The 18,972-nt window shown below is 35.1% G+C and overlaps 2 protein-coding genes across 2 annotated transcripts; one reads left to right on the top strand and one right to left on the bottom strand.

Moving 5' to 3' along the window:
• Positions 1-7: 7 nt before the first annotated feature.
• On the bottom strand, positions 8-4,329 carry ABCG3 (ABC-2 type transporter family protein). Its single transcript, XM_089602045.1, has 12 exons — positions 4,078-4,329; positions 2,856-3,450; positions 2,694-2,773; positions 2,313-2,599; positions 2,028-2,199; positions 1,802-1,915; positions 1,554-1,682; positions 1,284-1,475; positions 1,098-1,184; positions 745-1,017; positions 555-662; positions 8-464 (listed from the first exon to the last, which is right to left on the bottom strand). The coding sequence occupies exons 2-12, from the start codon at positions 3,343-3,345 to the stop codon at positions 207-209; spliced, it is 2,190 nt and encodes a 729-aa protein (XP_089458171.1). The 5' UTR covers positions 3,346-3,450; positions 4,078-4,329; the 3' UTR covers positions 8-206.
• Positions 4,330-14,476: 10,147 nt separating this feature from the next.
• LOC149382146 (uncharacterized) lies at positions 14,477-16,630 on the top strand. Its single transcript, XM_089601126.1, has 4 exons — positions 14,477-14,624; positions 15,894-16,051; positions 16,178-16,326; positions 16,439-16,630. The coding sequence occupies exons 1-4, from the start codon at positions 14,579-14,581 to the stop codon at positions 16,524-16,526; spliced, it is 441 nt and encodes a 146-aa protein (XP_089457252.1). The 5' UTR covers positions 14,477-14,578; the 3' UTR covers positions 16,527-16,630.
• Positions 16,631-18,972: the final 2,342 nt, after the last annotated feature.

Raw genomic sequence — 18,972 nt, 5'->3', positions numbered from 1 at the left:
AATAATCTCCTCGAAGCTTTTCCAATAATATGTCCAAAACTTGCAATAATAATAATAATACAATGAAGATACATTACTAAAGCCTCAAATTATACACTTTTTTTTTTCAAGTCATTCGCAAAATTTAGCATGCCAAATATCAGCACTACAAGGGAACAGGGCAAAAAAGAGAGCTCAGTGACACTGAGGTAGATTTTTTTTTTTTTTTATCTTGCAGTTTTTGCATCCTTATTACAGCCTAGAAGTCTATGTATGAATGTGTTCTTTCCTAGTTGGGAATATAGCAAAATGAAAACGAAGACCCGATAGCTTACGGCCATGATAAACAGTACCAATAAGTTCTCCCACTTGGAATTGCTGTCAGGCGAAATATCATACGCGCTACGAATAGCCTGAATCCCAGATATCGTCCTCACTTGCCCAACCGCAAATGTAGTTCCGATGTACTCGTTCTCAAGAAGTCCCTAAAAAAACCCATTAATATTAAAACAGCTCAATGAGACGACGATTCGAGAGCAATTATGTTTTCTTTCGATGATATAAATCAAACTTGCCTGGATAGAGTATGTGTGAAATGCAATATAGGAAACTGGGTATGTCCACATTGGTCCAGGCAAAGCGTTTCGAATTCTAAAATATCCTGCAGAGAGCATCATTACGACCTGAGAAATAGAAAATAATGTATGTCAGATTTCCGAATTCGATTCATGGATTTAGGTCATATATATTTTATAAAGAGCTCACTTGAATGGATACGAGAGTGAGGACAGTCCAGAAAACGTCCTTCCACAGAGAAACGACGGCAAGGACTAGTCCTTCGTTCACCAAGAGGCACATGAAGAAGTTGAGCACGAAGTACATCAACAAACCGAACTCGTCTCGCAACCCGACTAAGAAATAGAACACGAGGCTCGAAGAGATTGATGTGAGGATAAGGAACGGGATGCTTGAGAGAAGCTGCCCGAACAGAAACACCAACACCCCCGAATGCTGGTTCGATTCTTCGCTCGCGCATACCTACGAAACAGCCAATAGGAAATTCTGGGTTAGAGTGTGAAGTTTAAACAATGAAATTTGGAGAAGAAAACACTGTAAACCTTGATTTCCTTCCTAAGCGCAGGCACTCCAGCAATGCTCAGAAGAGCCGTAAAAGATACGAAAACGAATATCGCGGCGACTCTTGTCTGCGATTGTATGGCCAAAAGAAAACACACCTTAGCAAATGAATTATTTATTTCTTGAAAAGGGAATATCAAACAAGATCGAGCTACGAGACGCTTTACCACAACCGAAGACAAAGAATGACCTAAGCCAGAGAACACCGTGCCAATGCAAAGCGCGAGAAGCATATAGAGGATGAGACGAAGCCAATAGTATTTCCATTCCCTTGACATGATCAACAATGATCTCCAAGTCAACACTGCTATCCGCGTAGCACTGCTTGGTTTTCCCTTGCTTTTGAGAACTTGACCTTCCTATAGAATCCAATATCATAAAGTCAGCATGATGTTAATAAAAAAAATAATTCATAAAAATGAATAACAAAAGCAAACCCTCTCGGTGAGTCTGAGAATCATAGTTTCTACGGAAGCAGCATCGGCTGATGATTTATACGTTGCTTCAAGAGTGCGTATTGCTACTGCGGTGTCCATATTCACCGACGAAAAGTCCCCATTGTCATCCTGTTCGTAGTTTTTGGTTCAATACAAATAAATAACATGTCCACCGAAAAATTGACAATTTGGAAGGAAACTCAAGCCTATTTTCACAGAGAAATTGCACTACCGAGTGCAAGAATTACCTGCCAGTTTTTGCACATCGCTATGATTCTGTCAAAATCAGTGTTTATCGCGCGTAGGAAATGATCCGAAGGACTTTGCATGATCGGGCACGGAAATCCAGCATTTGAAAAGTGCTTCATCACCAAAAAAAATGTCAGTGATTTTTTTTCCTCCTTCTACTTGAATCAATTAAAAATTAAAATATAAAAAAACAGGAAAAAAAAAAGAACATATTTGCAAATGTACCTGCAAGCAAGACAATGTTTCCCCAAAAAACAAAGTATTTCCATTTGACAGCAAACAAATGCGGTCAAAGAGCCCAAAAACTTCGGTGCTACTTTGACAAATGGTGAACAAAAGTGTGCATCCCATGCTTGCAAGTTTCTTCAATGTAACCATCATCAATAATGCAGAGACACTGAACAAAACAAATATATATATATATATATATATATATATATATATATATATAATTAATCCTTCAAAGAATTAAAAAAGGGAAAGAAAAAAGCTTTCAAAAGAATACCTCACCTATCGAGATGATAAAGAGGCTCGTCAATGAACAACACGTGTGGCCTCATCACCAACTCCCGAGCGATACTGACACGCCTTCTCTCGCCGCCCCTAAGGCCTTTCATGTAACAATGTCCGCCGATCAGCTTGTTTGCGTAATCACTGAGTGACATGGCACTGATGGCATCCTCGACCACACTTCTTTTCCGACAAAAAAATCCCGGAAGCTGAAGCAACGCCGAGTAATACAGAAACTCCCGCACGGTGAGCGAACCGATCAGAGTCGTTTCCCTTTCCACAAACCCCTGAACCTCAGAAAAAAAAAATACATATGAACTTCACTTACTATCAAATCAAACACGAGATAAAGCGTCACGTCAATGGTCATCTAGAACTCACATACGATCCATACGGCATTTTCAGTTTCGCCCCATTTACAAACACTTCACCGTACATCTTAGCCGAATGATCCAATCTTCCTAAAAAAAAACCATTAAATTCTCAAGAAGTACCAAAAAAAAAATGAAATACTTAAAAATAAAAATCAGGGCTTGAAAATACCCGCAAGAGCTCTGAGCAGAGTCGACTTCCCGGACTTCGGGGGACCCATGACAACAGTCATAGTTCCCGGTAAAGCGTAACCCGTCGAGCTTTTCACGACCTTGTCAGAGTACTTCCTCTTCCCTTTGATCGTGACCGTCAGATCTTTCCAGACAATGGAAGCTCCGGCGATCTTCCTGGCGGTGGCGGTGGCGGAGGCTCCTCCTCCTCCTCCCTCGGGAAGCCGCGGCGGCGGAGACGGCAGCGAAACGCTGCTGTTGAGCTTCGAGAGCGACGGAGACGCGGCACCGATGGAGTCGGCACCGTCGTCGAGCCTCACTTCGACGTCAGTGTCTCCCCAATCCGGAGAGTCCTCGAACGAGATGGGCTGAGTCAGAGAGCCGGGTTTCCGTAAATAGAAGAAGTTGCTTGATGGGACACGGCTCGTCGGGCTACTAGCCGAGGACGACGATGACCTGTAGTTATCGGACTGAGACTGGATTTCTTCCATTTTTTTTTTTTGTGTGTGTCTCTGGGTGAATTTCTATTCTACTCACAAAATTTTACTTCATTTCTTCTCTAGCTTTTGACTCCAAAGATCAAAGCTTTCCCGCGGCTGAAAATGGTTGTACATAATGGAAGTGTTTATCATTTATGAGATTGTATAAAGGGAAATGTTATTTTGCAATACACTCTGATAAGAAGCAAAATATCAGTACTCACGGCCAAGTACCAGAAAAGGAAATAAAATAACCAAACATGAATAAGAACAGCCCTCTGATTTTATTACCGTTTTCATCATTTTACAATATAATCCGGTAACTGGGAACTTTAGATAAAATTAGACAATTGAAAACGAAAAAAAATAAACCCTAGCTGATACAGACAATGAAAGCATTAAATGCACAGAGACAACAAAAGGTGAGAGGAAACAAAAGAAAAAACCCACTTAAGTTTGTCTTTCCGGTACAAAATGTCCCAATTTTTCTTTTCGGTTTGAGATAAATACAAAACCTAATTTCAGCAAGTGAGAAAAAAAAAAGATAAGAAACAAGAAGAAAAATCACAGCTTTAAATCAGAGTTCTATTTTTATCCATTGGGGCCCTAGAAAAGGAAAGGACTTTGCATTACACAAAAACTCATAAAAGCTAAGCATTAAAAACAGGCTTAAGTTCGGTCTTCTGTATGACTAATCTCTTCTCAACAACCATAAATGTACATAAACGAAGTTGATAGACTAACCTCGTCGAGAGAGAGTGCTGTGAGTTCAGAGCTTGTGACAAATTAGAGCTGTTTCAAACCCTGGATCTGAGACTGAGTAAGGAAAAAAGACTGAGCTGATTAATAATATTTCGCAGAGTAGTGAAGTGAATAACGCGAAAGCACTCAAGCAGTGATGGAGTAATGAGTGAGAAAGAGAAGAGAGACAGAGACAAAGACAGAAGAAAAGCGATGACAACAAGCGAGTAAATTCGATGGCTTTGATAAAAATAAAATAATATAAAAATAAAAAAATCAATGGCTTAGTTTAGTGGATTATTTGACCCGCTTTCCCCGGGTTATGAGTTATAATTTTAACAATATCTACTTTTCTGTCTTTTTATTTTAACTTTTTCTTTTTCCGTTTCTCAGCTGTTTTTTTCTGTTTAAAAATAATTATCTGTACCGTAATCATTTTCCCTTGCCAATACGGCATACGGCAACGGCATAGTTTTCTTCTTCTTCTTTTTTTTTTCCTTTTCTAAAAGAGGAATAACTAAGGCCAACAAGCAAACATAAACATTGTACCTCCGTTATTGGAATTTGGAACTCCCTTTGGAGAAAAAAAAAAAGCAATTTTTTTTTAAATGTTTGAGTTTTAATTTGCTATAACTCGAGCTTATATCTTCAATTAGTAGGTGTAAATATTTAATACTTATTAAGTCGCTCGGAAACAATGTTTTTAAGTATATTGAATAATGAGTGTTTGATTATTATTTATATTTAAACATAAACACGAATATGATAATTGATTTTTTTCATTCAAAATTAATTTTTTATAATATATTTGATTTCATTGAATAAATTTGGAACTCCAACATAGGGTAAAGGTAAACCACTGCCTCAGAAGTCAGACCGAAAACAACTTTAATTTATGTAGGTTTATTTTTTTAAAACTATTTATTAAGGCTTATAGGTCATATGTGTTTACTTTATTTACTTTACAATGTTTTGATTATCTGTTACAAAAAAAAATATGCTTCAATAGTTGGTATAACGGGATGAGTTACATAAATCCATTATTTGAATATGCTAATTTTCTGAATATATCAAAATTTGAATCAAACTGTGAAAAACAAAGAAAAACTTAAATGAATTGCAGAAAGTAAAAATAAAATTAAATGTTTGAAATAAAATTAAACAAATAAAAAAAAAATTAGTTATTTCCGAAATAAAATCATAAATTAGATGTTTGAATAATTAAGTTTAAAAATAAGCTACTCGAGGTAAAGTTGTCAGAAGATTTGGGTTACGCTGTGGTCTGTCCTCTTTTCTATGGCTTTGAGAACTGGGCTGGGTATGAATTACAGGCACCCAAGCCCATGTCAATTGAAGAGCCCGGACTGAGTTTGGGGTACAGGCCCTTCTTTCTTTCTTTTTTTCCTTAAATTATAACACAATTAGTTGGGTGGGAATATTTGTAGGGGCATTTATGTACAAATTAGGAAGTTAATTAAAACAATTGATTAGTTTCTAAAAAAATTCAAAACGTTGGCTAAAATGAAATTTCAACGTTTCAATTTAGCTACTTTATTAGAGTGTTTTCTTGTTTTTAATAAAAAAAATTTATCAAATTGAAAAATGTCTACATCCCACCCAATTTTGTCATTGTTAATTTTTATATTTTTTTCACCGATGATTGAATTTTCGCTCAATATCAACTTATATTTTAAACATCAGTTATAAAAAGTTACAAATGACCCATGTATATATCAGGTCAAGACTATAAATAATTAATAAATGGGCCGGCTAAAGAACTAGCCAAAATGACACCCCTACTTTAAAATTATAGCCAAACTATTAACATATTTAGGAAAATAGCCAATTTATCATGACAACATTCCAATATTCCAATTATACCCTTAGGTCAATATTCTTAACTATCATAGTAAATAATATTAACTATGACAAAAAAATTAGTAAATCTAATTAACAATAACAAAAACTATATTAAATCTTATTTGTCGTAACAAGAATAATAGTAAATCTTATTTACCGTAACAAGAACAATAGTAAATATTATTTACCATAACAAGAAAACAATAAATTTTATTTACCGTAATAAGAACAACAGTAAATATTATTTACCGTAACAAGAACAAAAGTAAATTTTATTTACCGTAACATTTTGTAATTAATCTAACAGGAAAAGTATCAGAGATGAGGACTTGGTTAATCTAAAAGTAAATACGATTTACTAATTATTTCCGTGAACAATCGAGGGCTAACAATCCGACAATAAATCATATTAATCATTGAGTAAATCATTCGTTTCTATAGTAAATATGACTAGTTAATCTAACAGTAAATACGATTTACTAATTATTTCTGTGAACAATCGAGGACAGTTAATCCGACAGTAAATCATATTAACCATTGAATAAATCATTCGTTTCTATGGTAAATATAACAGTAAATCCGATTTTATTTAGAACGAGATACCTACGATATACGTAACATTACAATTCTATTTTTCACAAAAAATTCTAAATATTTTCTCATATCAAAAGATATATATATATATATATATATATATATATATATATATATATTCAAAAGTGGTTCGGGTCCCTTAACCTCCCTCGACCGTCCGAGCGTGTAGCACGTGGGCATGATGTGCTGGTAGTTAACGATCTTCACGAAAGCCTTAACCTAGATTTCTTAGCCGTCTTCTTCGCCGATTCGCGACGAACCACCTTGGCTGGGTATTTCTTGATCCCAGCAACAAAGCAGTGACCGTATGGACGGTCGCGAGTTCCATCGTCGAAAGTGTGTAAGATCATCTTAACCACCTCGCTCTCCTCCGTTGCCGCCGAGATCTCACCGGAGCCGTCGCCTCTGCCGATATCCGCCGGTGCGCGGTCGTAATTCTGCTGCGGCGGCGACGGAAGACCAGGAGAATCGCGACTCCGACGATCTCCGCAGCGACTCGGCGGAGGAAAAATCCAGACTCGACCGGACTCGCGCTGAGAAGACGAAAACCGCCATGGAACACTTCTCCATCTCCGTCTCCGAAGACGCCGAGACCATCGATGATTTCCTCCGCGCGAAACGGAAGCGGTCCAGGACAGCAGTCGCCGCCGCTGCGGCGGCGCCGCCGGAGAAAGCTAAGCCCGACGATGGATCGGCGGTTGATCAGCGGAGGCTGTGGGTGAAGGATTGATCGAAAGCGTGGTGGGACTAGTGCAACGGACCGGACTTTCCAGAAGAGGAATTTCAGAAAATCGTTCAGAATGGGGAAATCGTCGTTCGAGCTGATCTGCGAGGAGCTAAACTCGGTGATCGCCAAGGAAGACGGCGATGGAGTTTATGACCGATTGCTGAAGCCCCGCGATGGCGATCATCCAGATCGGGTGGTCGTGTTGGTGCTCCGCCGCCGACAGAGTTCTCCAGCGAGATTGGGCAGAGAAAAAATGGGGGGTGAAGTTAGAGAAAGGGGCATTTTTGGTACTACGTGTAATATTGGCTATTTAGCTAAATAAACTAATAAATTGGCTACTATTTTAATATCACCCCTAACTACGGGCTAGTTATTAACAAATCTCTTAATAAATGGTCCTTATGGACTAGACCAAGGCGTTCGATCGGAATTGCACTTTCAATTCTGGTAGAACTCCCTTTTTGGTTCCTAGGTGGAACAAAATGTTCTGGCGGAGAAGGGCCAGAAGTTATGGTGTTCTTAGAACGGAAAAATTTTGGTTCAAAATTGGAAATCTCCAATTCTAAAAAAAAAATATGGCAGAAAGAGCTTGACACTTAGTTGGACGACGTGGATGAGAGGACGTGAGCCTTTGGAATACATTTGGTGGCCAGTAACTCTGTCTCTGATCCTATTTTTTTACCGCTGCCCTCGTCACTAAGAGAGAGGTATGCCTCTCCTCGGCCCCATACCTTGGTTATGGAAATATGTGTTGGGTTGGCGCTGATTGGTATAGAGAGGGTTAAGTGTTAGTGGTAATCTGTTTGTGTTATGTAAGGGTTTGAGTTAAATTTATTTTTAATGGTTTAGATTTAGATTTTTGTCTTAGTCTTTTTGATAGTGAACTGAGTCTTTTTTTTCTCTATAGTGCGTTTCTCCATCAAAGTTCATCTACAACTTTCGGCGCGTTTAATCGAAGCGAAGATGTTGGGTTGGTCGCCGACCTCATGCTTTCAAGCTCCCACCACGAAGGATCGCTCAAACTGCGGGAGCAAGGTTTGAGGAAGTGGTCCTTCAGTGGGAGGTTTGGAAGGTCTATGGTTGGTTGCCGCTCGAGTGAGCGACATCCTTGGTTATGTAAAATTTTATCTCCGTTTGAGAGACAGGGAGATGCTTCGGCAAATCTCAAGCAGACCTAGTCGTGTATGGTTGTCTGGTTGGTTCTTAGGCGACACATTCGGCTTGTCTAGTCGGTTTAGTTATTATGATTTTTTTATTTCGTTGTATATCGCTCATTAGTAGCATTTTATTTTGAATGAAATCTCAATGATATAAAAAAAAGGAGAAAAAGGTTCTACCCCTTGCACTTTATTCCTCTCTAAAATGCAACTTAGGGAGGTGTCAATTCATTTTTAAGAGCAAATTCTGAATTAGAACTGTAATTATGTTGTTACCATGAACCATGAATCAATTGAGCATTACAATTGCTTAAGAAACAAAATGTAGCTGATTAATAATGTAACTTTGCCATCGCAATGACTATCATAAGGAAGCCTTAACCCCACACACACCCTTAACAACACAACAACAACACACACACACACACATAATTTTATTTGTTTATCATTTATATTTAGGTACGTAGAAACGTTATAATTTCACGTAGGTTGGGTCAGATTGGTGTGCGCGCTCTTGTGCTCACGACTTTACTTCAAATACGTCTCACTCGTGATATAAATTGTTGAGGCACAAAACTAACCCTCCGCGTTTCTTAAATTTGGTTGGTGAATATCATATACCATTATTCAATTTCACACGACAGCCTGGTATATTTTTACTACATTTTTCATAGTTACAAAGAATTTACTACAAAGAAAAGAAAATAAAAATATAGAGAAAATGGAGTCATGTAATTACCAAACTATATATATATATATATATATATATATATATATATAATATAATATATAATATCATATGACAATTTTCTTCTTTTTCATTTATATAGATCTTCCTTTTTCCATAAGACATATGTGATTTATAAAAGCCAAAATACTTTTAGTTTGGCACGTAAATACAAACACATAGTTATATTGGGGTCCGAAAAATTGGCTCCATCCAACACACCAACAAAATTAATAAACCAATATCAGTAAAAATAAACAAATATCCATTGGTCATCTAAACAATAACCAACGAGTTTTAAACTCTTTTTTTTTTCTTTTCTCTCAACACTCCTATAACAAAAACACTCATGTAAAACCTCACTCTCCGATGGAAATTGCCATACGAAACCCCATATATAATATATATTATGAAAAACAAACAAAAAAAAAAACAAACAAAACCCAAGAAAACAAAACCATGTACAACGGGTAGTATAGGTAAGGCATGACTCATATGATCAGGGTTTCTTGTGACGCACGGCATCGGAGTTGCAGCCGAGGGAGCGGAGAGTGTGATAGTTCACGAAGCGGCTCGGGGCGGAGGCTCGCCGGAAGCCCTTGGGCATGCAGCCGGTGAATTGGGCGGCGCCAGGTGTCGGGCGGTTGAGCCGCGGCCTGAGGCTTCCGAAGTGATCGCGGTCGTCGATATCCTCCGCCGCCAACGGCCTCACCACCGTGCTCGGAGCGCTCGACGGGATCGACCTCCCAGCGAATGACACGTGGCAACACGATTGGAGCAAGAGGAGAGCGCACAGTAGTGCAACGCAAAGCGAGTTGTAATAGTTCATGATGATATATGAGAGAAAGGGAAGTGGAATAATAATAATAATGAAAAAAAAGAAAGATATGGTGGTATGTGTGATATGAGAATGTGAAGAAGAGAAGGGTTTTTATAAGGGTAGTGCAAGTGTGAGCGTGAGGTTGTTTAATGTTGGAGGTGAAAAGGAAAAAGGGATTTTGATCTCTTTAAATAGGCTCGTGAGAGTTGGGTGATGATATGGCAGATTTGGGCACAAACATATAATCAGTGTTGGAGGGTGTGGCGGGTATTTATTTATATAATTTTGGGCAACTATGTCATGGTAGGAATGGAAATGAGAGAGAGAGAGAGAGAGAGAGAGAGAGAGAGAGAGAGAGAGAGAGAGAGAGAGAGAGAGAGAGAGAATGCCCGTGAATGTGTTATTGCAATTTGAGGAAAACACACCAAGTTCACGTCCATATTAAATAAACTCCATTAATTGTGTATAAGCTTCGGAGCTGTGCATTTAAGGAGATCATCAAAGGGGTTTTAATCTTTGCCAACCGAGATGTGGTTGTCTTCTATTATATGATTTATACTTTATATCCTACGGTTGGTTTTGTATTAGTGCAACTTGTTTAGGTATACTCATGAGATGATGGTGATAAAAGAACGAAAACTAGTACGTACGTAGTGTCTAATAATCAGATGAGGTGTTGAAATTATTTCACGCTATATAGAAATAGGCGTATGCGTGTCTCTATGAATTATTGACTATAGAACCACCCTCAATTAAGAGATTTTATGTATGATATGGACGTGAAAAAGCTTGAGATTTTTTTTTTTTTTTTTTTTTGTATACGGAATTATGCATGACTAATTGTAGAATGGTGACAACAGACATAAACATTTTGTCAACATTTTATTGCGAATTGTGACGTCGCTGAGTTCGAATATAAATACTTGTCCTTGTCTTACTATATAATCATATGTACTTTATAAAAATTTAATTTATCAGTTTTAAAAAGATAATTAATACCATACATGAAATATTTCCCCTCTAATTATCAACCAACATAAGATTATTATTTTTTTGTCTACTCAGCTACGCAAAAAAATAACCAGCTCCGAAAACTGAAATAAATAATGTTTAAGATAAAGAAGTCACGCATTGTGAATTTAAAAAATCTATAAATTATGAGTTGAAGTGCTGAGCAAAAATGTCAAGCACATTTTGAATAGTTAAACTAAAGCGTAAAATATGATTAGTCAATATAATAAAGAAAATTAACCATAAAACACTCAAATTAATCACGATATCAACAAATAATTTTAAAAAAAAATTGCGAGTCTGATTGACCAGCATGATAAAAGAAGAAGACGGTTGGAGAAGAGTAATAGGATTACATGTTAAGAATGCTACATACTTAATTCACAATGTTTATCATGTTAGGGGGTGTTAATCTCATTGCCGAATTAGCTAGTTTTGAGACGAGTTAAAATAGTATCAAAGCTCACAAATGTAAACGACTGCCTAGAAAAAGAAAATTACGGACGAATAAGTCAAAAAAATTGCATTCTTGAAGGACATGTTAAGAATCTCACTTAAAAAAAAAAAGAAAAAAAAAAAAGATCGACTCAACAGTATGTCCTTCAATTCACGTGTTATTTTATTTTATTATTGTGAATTAGTTTTGAGATATGACCGGGATACTTAACAAATAAAGCCTCATCATATCTAACTCGTATTGGGGGACATAAAGCTCAAACAAACAATGATATAAAAAGATAATGAGATGCAATCGGAGATGAGTGATCTCCTAAAACTACCATGTTGAGAAAATCCCACGTCAAAATGGAAGTGGAACTTATAACACAAGATTCATACACTCCCACTCGTGAATTAGCGTATTCTCATTGTCAATAAACCAAACAAGATTATAACTAATGTTTTGTTTTAATTTGTTTTTGCACATGAAAAATAGGAAAATTGGTATGAAAATGTAGATCATGGTGATTAATAACTTCTCATTTTTCATTTAATTTTATGCCATAATGTAAGCCTTATGGGGAAAAGTAGCTTCTCAAAGAGTGATCGTTTGGGCTCAAGTCTTTAATGCTCATGATGTTCTTTTATTGATTGGTAGGGAAACATAAACATTTACTTGCAAAATAAATACTAGTATACGTAAAAGATTTTATTATATAATTATATCTACCCGTGAAAAATGCTCTATCTTTATCAAATAAAATTTATAGCACGCAGTTAATACGACCTTTCCATGGCATAAAGATATTTGAGTTGTGCACGATTTATATCACCATGTACAAACGACACTGCAAGGATATATTCATGCATATTGTGTACATATTGAGGTGTGCACTATTTATTACTACCATATTTTATTTATTGCTTACATCTTATAGATATTGGATATATATATATATATATATATATATATATATATATATATATTGCTATATTATATCATATATATTCGACACATTCCTTGAAGTAAATCCCATTGTACTACCGGATATGTTCGGTTGTGTACGTTAAAACCGAAGTAGGAATATCCAACGTATCAAATTTATATAAGAGAAATATTTATAAAAAAAGTGCATCCTTCATAATACATATCTTTGGTCATATTTAAGTTATTTTAAAAAAATACTGATGGTTTATTCTCATTTTAAATATAAGTTGCCATGCTAATCAAGTAGCAACCATTTTTTTTAATGACTTTTGAGTTTTTCATGACTCTAAAACCCATCTCCTACTCCTCATTTTTAAGTAGGAGTGATGTGCTTACCGCTACCATTATTAACTTATCCATACTTATCAAATATGGTTTCCTTTTAGATATGCAAATATCAATTTTTCTCGCTTCTTGAAATGTCAATTAACACGTGTCACACTCACACCACGATATATATTTGTTACGGAAAGTCACATCTTCCAATTTTATTTGTGAGAAACTAGAAAAATAATACTGAAAAAAAAACTATTAAGACAGGAACATTTCCTCTCTCTCTCTCTCTCTCTCTCTCTCTCCTTGTCAAAAATGAAAAAAATTTTAAGAAGGCAATAACAGCTAATAAATCGATTGCATTAATATCTTAGTTGATTCAAGCTCACCTAACGTTTTTTTTCTTCTTCATTCTTCATTATTGAAGACTTTGATGCTACAATATTTAGCATATGTATCCCTCAAAAAAAAAAAAAATGGCATATATGTAGTGTCATACTCATTCAAATACATATAGTAGCTCATGGATTGTGCTACACTTCTAACGCTGTCTTGTTTATGAAAGCTAATGATATAAAAATATCTTCACAATTAATCCATAGTAATAGTATGTATGATAATCCCATAGAGCTATTTACGTTAACTGTGTTATGTATAGTACAGTAGCTGAGTAATTTTAGTAAGCATGATTCTTTACTAACAAACATTAATTTTAATATCGGAATTTACATTTGAACCGTTTTAATAAATTTCTGAATTTTCAATCCAGCTCTTAAATTGGCAATATAAATATTTTCCAATAAGGAACTAAGGCATGTTAGCTCAGTATAACAAGCAGTAGTAATAGAGTGCTTTATATCTATATTAAATGAATGAACAGTTAATATTATGGCGCACTGGTTTTACGTTAGCTCAGAGGCCTTCTTAAATGATACCACTTAAAATCTATATCTATATGTTTACAGACCTTAATTATTTCCTTGAGCAACTGGCTTTACTTTTATCTACAAATTGTCCCGGTTTAATATGATCAATACGTAGGTTATATCACGAAAAAATAAAATGAGCGAAAAGAAGAAATCGATATTAACAACAGAGAAATTGAGGAAATTATTGACTTCATAACTAAATCTGCGTCAAAAATATTCTGGCCAAATCCATTTAGGCCTTACAGGAATTTAGCTCTAACTATAACAGAGCGTTATGGTTGGAATAGTATAAGAATTCCGGCCAATCGAAACTAAACACCCTATACCAATAATTCCGATATTCTTCAGGAATTAAATTTAATAAATTAAATATATTCTAATATTTAAAAAAAATTGTAGAACCAAAATGATATGTTTAGTGAATATTACAAAAACACAATTATGGTACCATGTTTTGGCTGGACCATAAGAAATCATACTCCGTTTTGTTTCGAACTCCCGAGTATATTCATATCCCAAAATGTCATAAATTAGAAAACTACAATTATTTGGACCAAAAAAGACTGAAAAGCATCGGTGCCCTTGTAATCTTTCACCCAACATGATCAATAATTGGATGGGCGTTACGAAGAGTTGATAGAAGGAGTACAATTTCACTAATGCAAGATTATAAGAGCACGGATGCTATTTTTAGGACTTTGAGGAGTGGGCAGTTACAAGCGTAAGACTTGAGGGGGAATTGTAATTAATCCTTAAAAAAAAAGAGAAATAGAAAATTATAGTTTTTTTTAAATAAATTAAAAAGTGGGGGTTATATATGTAATTATGTATAGAGCTGTAGGCAAAAGTGACATTCGCGTTAACATTGTAGGATAAGGAAACTGGTACAACCGGAAAAAAAAAAAAAAAAAAAAAAAAAAAAAAATCTAATGAATACTTGAGAGAAACAGTCCGCGAGTTCGTTAGTAAGAGAGTAAATAATGAAGCTCTCACTTCATCTTCCATCATTCCCTTCGCTTCCAATGAGTAAGTTTTCGTACAAAATGTATGTTCATATCATTACTTCTCGTCTTTATTTATTACCAGAAAAATTTATAAATTCTCAGCCGTTATGTAATCTATAAGTCTTTTTGGTCGGAAGTAAATTTTCATATCAATTTTTTATCTTTCCCTGGTTGTTGTTACATGCGTGCGTCTAAAGAAGTGGGTTTTCGTGATTGAGTTATTTCAACTACAATCATTCATTGTAATATTTAATGGAGAGGAAGGTTTGTTCTGGGAAGGAATTAGTTTCTTCTTTTTATTCGTTTATGATTTCCTAATCAAATTAAAGTATTGTTGTGGGCGTTGGAAATACTAAATAGGAAAATATGGGGGAATAGGAAATCAATGTTGAATTCAGTGCATTTACTGATATATTATGGTTTCTGTGTGTGTGTGTGTGTGTGTGACATGGTTTCATTTACTCAAAATATAACTCGCTTGGTATAGTTCAATTGGTATTGGCGGCTTTTAATGCCGAGAGAAATCTGAATTAAAGATGCGAAGGGTATGAAATTGAAGATGATGTGAGTTTTTTTTAGGTGGGAATTGGCGTAAATGCAAACATGAATTGAAGTATATTTGGTTTGTCTGATTTCACATGGTTGGTTTGGTTGGGCCTTTTGGGGGTTGTGAATCTGAGATGGATATTGAATCCAATTCACATGTGTCTTGTGGGGTTTTCTGACCTTACAATACAACATGTGAAAGAAGAGGATCTCATAATAGTAACTGGATGTAAGTGAGCAAGTACAGCTGTGTATCCGTGTACAGATCCTGTGTCTTTTTCGGGGATTTTCACGAGGCTAGTTCTCAACTTTTTTTTTTTAATGTGTTTTGATCAATGATGTAGTTGATAAAATGATTTTTACCTCTTCTGTTTGTAATGGAAGTATCAAGTGACTGAATCAAGTTTTATCATCTGTGCTTATTTGTCCAAGAACAAGACTCTGTTGCGAAGTTCTTAGAATCTTGGTCGGGATAAAATTTGATATTCACGAGAAAATAGTTTTCGGTCAAGAGGTTGGACTTTTGTCAATCTCCGAAATTTGTTTGGTTTTTTACTTGTATCTGTGTATTGTTGGTGTTTTACTGGTCATCGATTTCAAACAGATACGACAAATTCATGGAAAATCCCATAAGCTAGGGAACTAGTACACTGATTTCCTAACCATTAGCATGGTTCACAGAAACAGAGAGAGCTCTACTCAATGAAACTAGCTCATCTGATTTGACTTTTTATTGGTTGAATAGCAAGCGCGAAGTGTGAAGAGCAAGGAAAGCGATCGTCAGTTTCGGTGGTCACTTGTGCTCTGCCGGAGACAGTGGCTTCCGTGGCAATCGCCGCCACAGTCGTCGGCGCAGCCGCGACTCTCCTCGCCCAGAGAAACAAAGCTTCAAAGGCACAAGAGGTTTGATAATATCTGCTTTCATTACGTCGTTTCGCAATGTCGATTCAACAATCATTTAAAACATAGGATTACACTCGACGAGAAACAGAAAACTTGTGAGATGATTGTGTAGCGAATTGTTTTAAGGTGCCTATGAAAACGTGCGAAGCTTGTGGGGGTTCTGGGATATGCCCGGATTGCAAGGGCGAGGGATTTGTGGTCAAGAGATTGTCGGACGAGAGCGCGGAGAGGGCGAGAATGACAGCTAAAAACATGGCTACTCGATACACTGCTGCGTATATTTTACTCTCTCCCTATCTCTCCTCCAGAATTCGCATGAATAGGTTAAAAATCGTTACTTACAAGTTTTTTTTTTTTGTTACTGTTGTCACTTTTGAAATATCTCAGGCTTCCAAAGAAGTGGAGCTACTGCACAAAATGCTCTTCTGCTAGATCTTGCAGTGCCTGTGCTGGTCTTGGAAAGATTAGCCTCTAGTTTTTACGCTCACAATCTTTCACTGATGTTCCATAAGAAGATTTGTATGTAGTGATTTCGTGTTTAACTGATATCATGATTTATCAAATATGCATATAGCTATGTTATAAATTCTAAAATTAATTAGACATTTTAAAAATAATAAAACTATAAAAAAACGTAACCAACTAAACAGATTGCGGAGTTAAAAAAAAAAAAATTAAAAAATGAGCTATTTGTGAAAATTTTGGAAGTTGGCAGATTGTGGAATTTCCCCTGAATTAAATGTGGGGTTTATTTTTGCTTGGTTTATAAGCCCATCTGTAATGGGCTTTTGACTTCCCTACTACACAAACTAAACAGGGAGTTCAATACTAAAAGCAAAATGGATGTCTCAAAATACGTAGATGAAATTCCATAGATACCTTGTTTGAAGATAGTAATTCTTTGAATAGCTTATTTTATTTTATTTTATTTTCAGATGATTTTACATAAACTGCAAACAACTAGTAAAAATTAAAATGAAACTGTAAAAATTATAAAAAGCTAAGTCTATTAAAATTTTAAACAACGAGAAAAAAATTATAAAAATAAAATATTTTCAAAATAAAATGAGATATTCTGAAAATAAGAATGATAAAGGATCTCAAATTTTTTTTTTTTATTATGAGGCTGATCAGGTAATTTTCACAAGTTTTTATTATATACTAGTTGTGTAGCACGCGCCAGCGCGTCCCTAATATCTAAATATTACATTGTTATTATTATTATTATTATTGTGCATATTTTCGTTCAACAGCATATATAATTATAATTCTACTTCTACAACATCGTTAAAGGCTTAGAAACAAATGTGTGTTTGATAATGTATATAAAAACAAACATACGAAATTCAATAAAAAAAAAATATATCAATTATCTCATAAACAAAGTTAAAATATGATAGAAAGATAAAAAATTAAACTTAATTATAAAATCATACTATTTTACATTGTTGTTGTTAATTAATCCTTATATTTTAGAATTGTAAATGAATTGACCAACAATTCATGGGCCTCTCTGCAAAAAAAAAAGTTATTTAAATTGTTATTTGGTAGTTTCACACAAATATACTTAACAAAATTTGGATTGGCGGTTGTATTTCTATAAATTAAATAGATGTATTTTGAAAGCATATATAGTATATTGAAATAAAATTTGTGCTATTTCCCAACAATGTAGTTTTCGTTATTATTTGTATTTTATGATATTTTTTCTTCGTCTTTTTATATGTAAAATTTATTAATAATATGTAAGATAATATATTAGGTAAAATGAACTCAAGTTTAGTATTGCAATGGGTATTGTTTAAAATATTATTATGAGACCCAAAACATTAATGTCTCTTTGTTAAATTGCAATCGGCAAGTAATATATCAGTTTATTTTAAACGGCACATAATAATGCGTATAATAAATACGGGGTACATGATATAAGTAAGAGAGAGAGACAGAGGAGGATATGGTAAAAAAACAAAGAAAGGAAATAGAAGAAGTGGGCTTAGACTCAAAAGAGAGAGTGAGAAAAATAGTGGGCCACGTGTCAGCCTTGTTTTTTTTTTATGACGAAACGTATTTTTTTAAAGCTTCCCTGCTTTTAAAACAAGTAATAGATACGCTGTCTAAAGTCGAATCGCCTGCTAATCTCTATTTATTTTAGGGTCCTTTATTTTATTTATCAAGCACTTTAATACTCGGCAGAATCGTCCTCACTATCTTACACCTGTCCACTTCTTTCAAGAAAGATACAAATTATATAACAAAGTGTACGACTCTTCTATCTCTACTCCGATTTGGGAGGAAGCGACAAAGCACATTGATATCGTAAGCTACCAAGTATGAAATTTTCAAGAAAAAAAAAAAAAAAAAATTCTAGAATCAACTTGGGTTAATGACCAAAAAATTAAGTATCGACTTGGATTGATGCCAAACTAAAAAATAAAAAAGCATCAACTTGGGTTCAAACATTTCTAATGTCAACAATATGCTCCGTGATATCTTCAAAAACCCATGGCCGTACAGCTGGAATACGATGGAAATAAGATTCTAGAATCCTACTTTGAATATTCATGCATATTCTTCTTTTTCTTCTAGGATTGTTATCACCATCACCACGTTGTGCATGTCTGAACTTTTAGATTGGTGATTAGTCAAACCTGTGTATGTGACGCAAACAACTTGATTATATCAACTTGTGAGTTTTATTAAAAAATAAAAAAAAAGTTGTGAGTTGAGTTGTTGTCTTGTACTTGTTGTGACAATAAGATGTATATTTTCTTTGAATACTGAAATATATGCCACATTATTGCGTATGCTGACTTGATTAATCTATTATTTTCAAATGCCTGCACTGATGTGGCAAATAAAATTTGTCACCTAGCTGAATATAGTAATTATGCCGACTTTAAAAAAAAAAAAACAGTCTAATT

This window comes from Urtica dioica, chromosome 11 (genome assembly GCF_054948205.1).
Source record: "Urtica dioica subsp. dioica isolate 48M chromosome 11, U.dioica_male_clone48M_v1_H2, whole genome shotgun sequence".
NCBI classification, from domain to species: Eukaryota; Viridiplantae; Streptophyta; class Magnoliopsida; order Rosales; family Urticaceae; genus Urtica; species Urtica dioica.
This window is presented reverse-complemented; position numbering and strand designations above follow the sequence as displayed.